The following is a 10,416-nucleotide window of genomic DNA, read 5'->3' on the forward strand; positions in this document are numbered from 1 at the left end:
TCTTTGCCCAAAATCATAGGCATTGTTTGATATATGACCCTACCCTACTAGAAAAAAGACTTGTTATAGTTCTTGTAATTTTCTGCTGGTTACATTTCTTGTTTTATTTTCAATAATAAATTTGAATCTAAAAAGGCTTCATTAATGAAACAAAAACTTCAAAAAGGAGGAACTTGGTGAGTGATATTGATCCATATTTTCCAACAGTAATTTGCTAGTTTCAATCATAGAAGTTTTTCCCAGACACTAATAATGAGGTTCAGACTCAGTGCACCCAAGGAATACCACACTTCTCACATTTTGATAATATATGGAGATGGATAATTATTTACAACATGAAAAGCAAATAATATTAGTATTTTCTTATTTGATATTGAAGAGCCCTCATCAATGCATAGAAGATAGAACCAATAAACAGCAATCCTGAAGAAAACTATTTATTACTTAGTCAGTGATCTTCAAATACAGAAATAGTTATAACATGTACAACAAATAGGAAGGCAGTTAACCTCTAGTTTCAAAATGCATGCATGGTCTGGTAGATTTAAGTACATTGAAGTTACTCTAGCAAAGATCTTCATATTGTGCCATATGTTGATTCAGATATATCCAACCCTCCAGTGCACTTCAGTTAGCGTATTGATTGTCAAATGAGTGTTTAATACTTTGATTTATTTAAGCCTTCTTCACTTATGACAACAGAAGAATGTTCCGGAGTTATATTTTTAACAAAATGAATTACCATATTGTTTCCAGATTTACTTGCTTTGTTGAAAAAACAGAGTAGAAAGTCTTTTTTATAGTGTTAAAAGTGTATAATAGAAGAATGGCCTACAATGTTTTTAAGAAAATATTAATTTAACCACCATACTGGTGCTTGATTTATATTCTTTACTTGCTTTTTCATGTTATGTCTCCTTTCAATTTCTCATATAATGATGCTCGATATGGCTTAGGCCTGTGACGGCACAGTTAGCTTTTTCTTGATTCATAAGGCTTTGTTATTGAAATAAGTATTTTTTTTTTCCGAGATGATGTTAATAAATATTGGAAGGAAATATATAAAGTTGCTCCCAAATTTGTATGGAGTTATGCTGATTTTTTTCTCCCCGAAAATAGAGCCTTTGTATGGGTATGTCAGCCCTCAAAGTGTTAACATTTAAGAATGGCAGTAGATAACAGCCAAAGCATATAAACAGAACACAGAATTGAGGAAAACATGAGGTCTGTATAATATTCTCTTCCACTACATAAGCCATGCAATTGATAGATGATAAAAAGTATGTGCTTCTATTTAAAATGTTTACAAGTTAAGGATCGAAAATTTAATAATCAAAAGCAAAAAATGAATCCAAAAAGGAAAGGAAACCTATTAGATCTTTTCAATTTGTTCAAGGGGAGGAGCGAAGCTCACTTATCAGTTGACACTGGTAAGGCTGAAGCATGCGGCAGCACTCTTCAATTCATTCTCAGCAACGTGCTCGGTGCACTTTCTTGAATCTTTCAATGATTCTTCTGAGCTGCAAGCAGATAGATATAAAGTGCAAAAAAAATGAGCAGAGATAGATTATGTAATTTCTGCATTAAATTCTCAAAATACTATCTGGTTGATTATTATGCCAAAACTGATAAATATACCTTGATTCATAAGCCTCCTTGGAATAAATATATGATTGCCTATCATCAATTGTTTCGAAAAATGGATGCATCTCATCATAATCCCCAGCAGCTTCTTGCTGCATGGATAGTGCCTGTGAGGTAACCATCTGAGACTGCATTGCTATGGGACTTCCATTGTTATTTGCATAAGGTACCCACAAAGGATTTGTTCCATTATTGTTGTTTTCCTTGGATTCAATGTAAAGGGAGTTATAATCCACACTGTTGCTGTTGGAATATGAATGTTGCTGTGACACAGGCAAAGCAGCCACAGAAGTATTGTAAACCTGTTGCTGCTGCTGCTGCTGGGGCTGTGGCGCGTGATTAAACAGCGGAAGAGCATTGTTGGCAGCGCGTGGCGCCATTCCCAACTCTAACTGTGATGCAAGATCATCAGGAACAACGTGATGAATCCCTTGGTGCTGCTGCTGTTGGTGTTGCCTGCACATCTCAAGCTGCTGATACACAGCATGAAGCTCTTCTTCGTGCAGCCAAATTTGGTTTTGCAGCCTGCAAATTTCTTCCACGCAACCACGAACCGGGTACTTATCGCGATAACTAGCTTGAACGATGATGGACTCCATAGCATTCTTCTTCTGACTAGGATCCACGTCCTTTAATATTTTCACAATGTTGCTCACCCCAAATAGCTTGTGGACATTAAGGAACACTTTTGGTTGGTCTGCAGGGAAGTATGGTGCAAGAAGACACTCAGGAGTGCACTTTCTTCTCTGAAATTTGCATGCAGCGCAGGCCTGTGTGGTTCCACCCTTAAGGGTCATGGTTGTTTAATTTTGTTTCCACCACCTAACTCAGATGCTGGAACCTCTGAGGAAGAGAAAAGAAATCAACTTGCAACAATGGTGAAGCTTTTTGGCAGCACTGAAATGATGGGGTATGTGTTTGCATTTGATTTTTGTTGATCACGTCCAATTCAGAGAAGGCTTTGCTTTCTGTTAATATGCGGATCCTGCGGAGTGAATGGAAAGACCGAGTAAAACAAGAGAGAATATTTAGTAAGTGAAAGAGAGGAGCCAAATGTTTGGAGTTGGTTCTTTTCGAGTGATACCGTTATTAGGGACAGGTGTCTTGGAATGGTAGTCCTGTGTTTTTTTGGAGTTACCATATATAGTGGTCGTAGCAACTTTTAAGTGGCGACGTGGTTCTTTTCCAGTACCAGTAGTTGGGGTAGTGGTGCGTGGGTTTCTTTCTTAGTAGTGCTCTTTCTCTCTCTCTCTACTCCCATTTTCTATATTTCAATTTTTGGGATGCTGTTTGTTTCAGTCTCGCAGAGTTTTTTGGTTGGACACAGTACGGGATAGGCGCACGACACTTTCTTGTTAATTACCCACTTTTATCGGATATGGCTATGGTTTAGGGTAAAGTTAAGAGAATAAATCACACAATCTAAAGTTTAATAGAAAATTTCAGTCGTCTGCTAAGATGATACTTATCTCTCTCTTATTTATAAAATATACACTCTTTTTTTTATAATATTTAAAAAATTTTATCCTTAATCTATTTTAAATTTTTGTATTAACTAATAGTTAATTTGTTTATTTTTTTGCGATTAAATTTTATTTTTTAAAATACCTTTTAAAAAATTATTTTTTATTAATTAAATTATATTTATACTAAAATATTTTAAAAAAAAATTTAAAAAATCTGAAAAGAAAGCCATATGAGAAGGAGAAGTATGAATCGTTTAAAGACAACTTTCAGAAGCAAAGATGATTGTCATTTGTGTTTTTGAAAAAAAATAATTTGATCATTAAAAAATAATTTTATCTTATAAAAAAAATTTAATTATTAAAAATTTTCTAAAAAAATAATTTGTTAAAAGGTATTTTGATAAACAAAATTTAATCACAAAACAAAATAAAATTTTGCTAAAAGATATTTTTATAAAAAATAAATTTAAAAAAAATGGATAAAATTAACGTTAGTCATCACAAAAAATTTAAAATTGATTAAAGAGTGAGTTTTTTAAAAATTATAAAAAAGAAAAATGTATCCTTTATAAATAAAAAGGAGAAAAATATTATTTTAACATCTCTAAAAAGAAGAGTGTAATTTTCTCAAAGTTTAATCCTCAACAATCATTATGTGTGTAAATGACTAAATGTCATTAACTCAATACTTAACATGACAGTTCAATAAGAGGGGAGGAGGAGGAGGAAACTAAATTACTAAAATTCTTTCAAACTTAACGGCTAAGATAAATAAAATTTTACATTTTATAAAAAAAATTACACACCTATCTAATTATGTAACGTCACATATTGGTCTTTGAATATTTGTCTAAAAAAATGAATATAATTAAAAAATTATATAAAATATTTTATACTCACTATATTAAAATTAAATTCATAAAAATAATAAAATATTACTGAAAATTTTAAAACATGATAAAAAAAATTCTATGAAAAGTAAATGGCAAATGTGAATGTACTCCATAAAAAATATAGAGTACAATTCTCTTTAAAAAAATGACTTATTATAATTAGAGATAATGAATAAAGTAGTGGATTATGGATTTTTTTTGTTAGAAAATATATATATCCCAGTTTTGTTTATTGGTAAAGAGTGTTTAAGGATGAAAATTATTTTAAATCGGCTTATTTTAAACTTATTTTCAAAGTAAATATATAAAAACAATTTACTTTGTGTTGGGATATTTTTATTATGTTTTTAATTTTTATAGAAAATTTTTGGAACAATTTTGTGGTTTACTGATGAGAAAAATATTAATTATTTATTGTATAGTAGTGATGAATAAATATAAAATGATAGAAAGATTTAATAAATAAAAAATTATCTATAATAATAAATTAAAAATAACTGTGTAAATATCAAATAGTCAAGATAACAGGCATTTTAGTCTCGTATCATAACTCGCACTTCTTTTAAATATCTGCTGGCATTATCCGCAACGAAGATGCTAACAAGTAGCAGAAATGAAGTGCTTCTGACTCTATGAAATTCCCACGAAAAAAATTTACTTAAATGCTCAAATATATAAGTTATGTAAGTCTGATGAATTATAAGTTATATAAGTAATCTTAATTCATTTTATTTTAATTTATATATTAAAATTTTATATGTATATTATTATGTTAAATTTGTGTTTGAATTGTGTTTGATTTAATATATTTTGTTAAATTGTATTAGATTTTATTATGGTTGTTCTTCCGAGGGTTACCTGAAACGTTGATTTGGACTTAGAACGTGAGATTCAGATCTCTTGTGAAGCAGCGTCTGACTTGTTCACAAGCCGAGGTGCTGCCGTCCGATGCTTAAGTTAGCAAGGATTTTAGGAAGATTTTTAGTAGATTTTTAGTAGATTAGAAGATGAATATACTTAAAGGGTGTCAGTGTATTTATAGTAGAATTGATAACCACCTTTTGGGGTAGTTCTACCTTTATCGGTGGATAACTGTTCCCTTTATCTTGGGAGTTTGTTGGAATCTATTTTTTAGTGGAAATAGAGATAGTGAGAAAGATTCGGGGAGACAGTTACTTATTTGGATAAGCAAAACTGTCCCTTTTCATCGTATCCGACCTCTTTAAAGAGGTCGGGTATGTGGTAGAGGCCACCCTCTTAGGTGGGCATTTCATTCTTATTGGGCTTGACTTTTGTGTTTTTGATCAGGGTATGAACAGTGTCCCTACTCGAGGTCAAGCTTTACAAAGTCGAACACGAGCAATTAGATTACCAAGTCGAAATGTTGAGTTATGGAGTTGTTTAGTAGTTTTAAGATCTGAAGCCAAGGAGGTTGGTCGACTCAACATGCTTTGAATAATATAACGTTTTTGTAATGTTACTCCGTAACCAATGGCGGATCCAGAAATCTTATAAAGAGGGGGTCGGAAATAAAAAAAATTAAAACTGCTATATTAAAACTGAAAGTTTTAATAAAAAAATAATTATATATTTTAGTATTATTTTAAACTAAAATTAATTTTAAAAAATTCATTTATATCAAAATTTTTTTTTATAAAATTTTAATTTTTATCTTTATTATAAAAGATATAACATAAATAATATAAATTTGTTTCTCTAATACTTTTAATATATATATTTAAAATAAATTAATGAATATAATATATAAGATATACTTATATTAATAAATAATTTACTTAATATATTTTAATTTTATTATTATAAAAAAATTTAATCTAATTTATTTTTATGTATATATTTTCTTATTACATTCAATTAAAAATTATTATAAAAATTAAAATATTTTTATATAATAATAGATAGAAGAATTACAAGAAAAAAATTGAATTTTTATTCTTATTATAAAAGATATAACATAAATAATATAAATTTGTTTTTCTAATACTTTTAATATATGTATTTAAAATAAATTAATAAATATAATATATAAGATATATTCATATTGATAAATAATTTATTTAATATATTTTAATTTTAATATTATAAAAAATAAAATTTAATCTAATTTATTTTTATGTATATATTTTCTTATTACATTTAATTAGAAATTATTATAAAAACCAAAGTATTTTTATATAATAATAGATAGAAGAATTACAAAAAAAAAAAAAAAAATGAAAGAACAAAAGAAAATAAATTTAAAATGCATGACATGGGATTTGAACCCATGCTTTAAAGTATAAAATGCCTTCTTGTAACCATTGAACTAGAAAGTATGTTGTTAAAACTTTTAGCACTATATCAAATATATTTTAAGTTTTGAAAATTTAGGGGCCATGGCCCATGCTGGTCCCCCCTAAATCCGCCTCTGTCCGTAACTATTTGTGTGCTTTTTCCATGCGCTATCATTTTGTTGTAGGGTAGTTGTTACTTTATGGTATTGCAATCTGATATTACAAGTCGTTTTTATGTTCTGTGCGAGTTGTTCTGTTTTATACGACTTGTTTTTGACCAAGTCTTTTTTCTAGAACTGATTTGTACAACTCGTTCTTTCTAAGTTATTTAAGGCTTGTAAGCTCTGTATGACTGGTTTTAGCACATCTTGCTTAACTAGAGAATATTTGTTGTCATAATTTCGTACAACTCGTTCAATTCGAGTTGTTTTGAGGATGCATGACTTGTTTTAATACAAATCCTCTTTCTGAAATTTATTCTGATTTTGTACAACTCGTTTTATACCGAGCTGTTTTAAAGATTGTAGATTATTATTTTTTGATCGGATTTCATGCAACTCGTTTAGTTTGAGTTATTTTGCAGCTTAAATGACTTATTTTAATACAAATTATTTTTGCACTTTGTCGAGCATAAATTGGCGCCTTAGGTGAAGGGATTATATGCTTATTCCCTCCCTGGTGCACGAATCTCCACACCTTTGTACAGTTGTACCAGCAAGTGCACTGGGTCGTCCAAGTAATACCTGAGCGAGTCAGGATCGATCCCACGAGGATTGTGGTTTGAAGCAAGCTATGGTTATCTTGTAGGTCTTAGTCAGGCTAAATCAAGAGTTGATATATAAATATTTGTGAGATCTAAACTAAGTTGGCATGTAAATAAAGAAAAGGGTAATCAGTAATAGGAATATGGTTAAAGATTGGAGTTGCATTGTCTTTCTAAATTAACTCTGGTATTATTGTCTTCTTTGCTTGTGAGTGATCTCTTCAATGACAGGCTGTAAGTGATTGACGCTAGTTTGAGCAGCCGCCAATATTCCTCCGGATCTGAACCCCAGGGTTAGTGTGGATCCATCTCTGCTTAAGGGTGAAGCTCGTACAGTCCATTCTCCTTAATGATCTTACTCAAAACACCACAGACAAGGTCGGATCTTCTGAATCAGAGAATGCTGCATCTTTGGGTTCTAGTCTCTACCACAGAGACCCTAATCTCCCCGTAAATCGGCTGAACTGGTGTCTTGAGAAGTCCCCAACGAAGTCATGGATTAGCCGTCTGAGAGATGTATGATTCAAGCTGGCGGTTCGTGCTTTCCACTGAAGTATTCACATGAACCCAAGTAGACGCGGGTGTTTGTCAGGCACGTTCATCTTAGTATGATGAACAGAGCTGATTGTCACTGATCATCCTATTCACGATGTCAAAGTAAAAATATACATCTTAGAATTAATCACACACGGATCGAAGAGAAACAGTAATACTTTTATTAATTCATAGGACTCAGCAGGGCTCCCCCCTCAACCTAGGAGGTTTAGAAACTCATACTGAAAGGAAAATAATATGTAAAACTTGTAAAGTGGTAAAAGAGGTTGTAAAAAGGTTGAATGATGGGCGAAGATCCCTAACAAACTATGATCTTCTACTTTAAATACTAAACTAATGACTAGTAAAGGTAAAATAGTCTTTTTAGTGCTAAAATCCACTTCTGGGGCCCACTTGATGAGTATTTTGGATGAGTTTTGGTGAGATCCACATTCTATGAGGCTTCTAGGGTGTTGAACGCTGGCTAGGGAGTCTTCTCTAGGCGTTTGGATGCTGGTCTCTGCTTTGTAGGCGCTGGACGCCTGGAAGGGGGCAGAAAACTGGCGTTGGACGCTAGTTTTGGGCCTTCTAATCTAAAGAAAAATACGGCTATTATACATTTCTAGAAAGATCTAGAAGTCAGCTTTCCATAGCCATTGATAACGCTCTATTTGGACCTCTGTAGCTCCAGAAAAGCTCTTTCGAGTGCAAGGAGGTCAGATCCGGACAGCATCTGCAGTGCTTTCTCTGTCTCTGAATCAGACTTTTGCTCCAACTCCTCAATTTCAGCCAGAAATTGCCTGAAATTGCAAAAAAACATAAAAAATCAAAGTAAAATCCAAAAATGTGAATTTAACACTAAAACCTATAAAAATATAATAAAAACTAAAGAAAACATACTAAAAACTATATGAAAATGATGCCAAAAAGCGTATAAAATATCCGCTCATCACAACACCAAACTTAAACTGTTGCTTGTCTCCAAGCAACTAAAAACACAGTAGGATAGAAAAGAAAATTAAGATACAATAAATTTCTAAGTTTCCAATGATGCTTAGTTACAATTAGATGAGCGGGATTTAGTAGTTTTTTACTTCTGAATAGTTTTGGCATCTCACTACTCATTGAAACTTCGAATGGTTGGCATCTTTAGGAACTTAGAATCCAGATGATATTATTGACTCTCCTAGTTTAGTTCTTTTTTATTCTTGAACATAGCTTTCAGAGTCTTGGCCGTGACCCTAAGCACTTTGTTTTCCAGTATTACCACCGGATACAAAAATGCCATAGACACGTTAACTGGGTGAACCTTTTCAGGTTGTGATTCAGCTTTGCTAGTCCCCAGATAGAGGTGTCCAGAGTTCTTAAGTACACTCTTTTGCTTTGGATCACGACTTTAACTGCTCAGTCTCAAACTTTTCACTTGACATCTTCACGCCACAAGCACATGGTTAGGGACAGCTTGGTTGAGCCGCTTAGGCTAGGCTTTTATTCCTTTAGGCCCTCCTATACATTAATGCTAAAAGCCTTGGATCTTTTTACCTTTGCCTTTTAGTTTAAAGGGTTACTGGCTTTTTGCTCTTGCCTTTTGGTTTAAAAAGCTATTGGCTTTTTCTGTTTGCATTTTTTTTCTATTTTTTTCCCACTTTTTTTTTTGCATGCAAGCTTTTTCTTTTTCTTTTTGCTGCTTTTTTCTTGCTTCAAGAATTAATTTATTTAGATTTTTTAGATTACCGATAATACTTTTCCTTTTTCCTTATTCTTTCAAGAGCCAACATTTCAAAGTTCCAACTTCAAATATGCACTGTTCATTCATACATTCAGAAAACAAAAGCAATGTCACCACATTAATGTAATTAAACTATTCTTATTTTAAACTTGAAATTCATGTATCTCTCAATTCTTTTCAAATAAAATTTTTTTAAGCAAGGTGTGAGATATATGGAACATTTTACAACTTAAAGACATCAATGCAAATGATCATGCAACAAGAACAAAAGAACAAATAAAACATAACAGAAAACAAAAAAAGGAAAGGAAGTAAAAGAGAACGAATCCACCTTTAGTGGAGGCGGTTAGTGCTCCTCCTTGAGGATCCAATGTGATGCTTGATCTCTTCAATGTCATTCTTTTTGCCTTTATTGTACTTCCCTCATAGCCCTTTGTTCCTCTCTTATGGCTCTTTGATCTTCTCTTATTTCATTGAGGGTGATTGAATGCTCTTGATGCTCCACCGTCAATTACTCCATGTTAGTGCTCAGTTCTCCAAGAGAAGTCTGCCATTGATTCCAACAGCTTTGAGGAAGAAAATACATCCCCTGAGGCATCTCAGGGATTTAATGCTGAGGCGGTTGCACAGGTTCATGTGCATGCTCTCTAGTTTGCTCCATCCTCTTCTTAGTGATGGGCTTGTCCTCCCCAATGGAGATATCTCCTTCTATGACAATTCCAGCTGAATTGCATAGATGATAGATGAGGTATGGGAATGCCAACCTTGCATTGGTGGAAGGCTTCTCAGCTATCATGTACAATTCTTGAGGAATTACCTTATGTACTTCCACCTCACTTTCAATCATGATGCAATGAATCATGATGGCTCTGTCAATAGTCACTTCTGACCGGTTGCTAGTGGGGATGATGGAACGTTGGATGAATTCTAACCATCCTCTAGCTATGGGCTTTAGGTCAACCCTTCTTAGTTGAATGGGCTTGCCATGGGAATCCTTTTTCCACTGTACTCCTTCCACACAGATGGCTGAGAGCACTTGATCCAATCTTTGATCAAAGTTGACTCTCCTAGTGTAAGGATGAGGATCTCTTTG

General features: G+C 32.6%; 1 protein-coding gene across 1 annotated transcript; it reads right to left on the bottom strand.

The window, feature by feature from the left end:
* Positions 1–1,417: 1,417 nt before the first annotated feature.
* On the bottom strand, positions 1,418–2,624 carry LOC107619150 (LOB domain-containing protein 27-like). The gene is made up of 2 exons (XM_016321390.3): positions 1,639–2,624; positions 1,418–1,520 (listed from the first exon to the last, which is right to left on the bottom strand). Exons 1-2 carry the CDS (start codon positions 2,439–2,441, stop codon positions 1,418–1,420), a joined length of 906 nt encoding a protein of 301 aa, XP_016176876.1. The 5' UTR covers positions 2,442–2,624.
* Positions 2,625–10,416: the final 7,792 nt, after the last annotated feature.

The sequence above is a fragment of the Arachis ipaensis genome, chromosome B1 (genome assembly GCF_059453495.1).
Source record: "Arachis ipaensis isolate K30076 ecotype BB chromosome B1, ASM5945349v1, whole genome shotgun sequence".
NCBI classification, from domain to species: Eukaryota; Viridiplantae; Streptophyta; class Magnoliopsida; order Fabales; family Fabaceae; genus Arachis; species Arachis ipaensis.

What these genes read in the sequence shown, in the direction of transcription:
- LOC107619150 (XM_016321390.3), bottom strand. Translation starts at nt 2,441, where the DNA reads ATGACCCTTAAGGGTGGAACCACACAGGCCTGCGCTGCATGCAAATTT. An exon ending in AAGGAGGCTTATGAATCAAG is followed by an intron (nt 1,521 to 1,638) that starts GTATATTTATCA and finishes ATCTGCTTGCAG; the next exon opens with CTCAGAAGAATCATTGAAAG.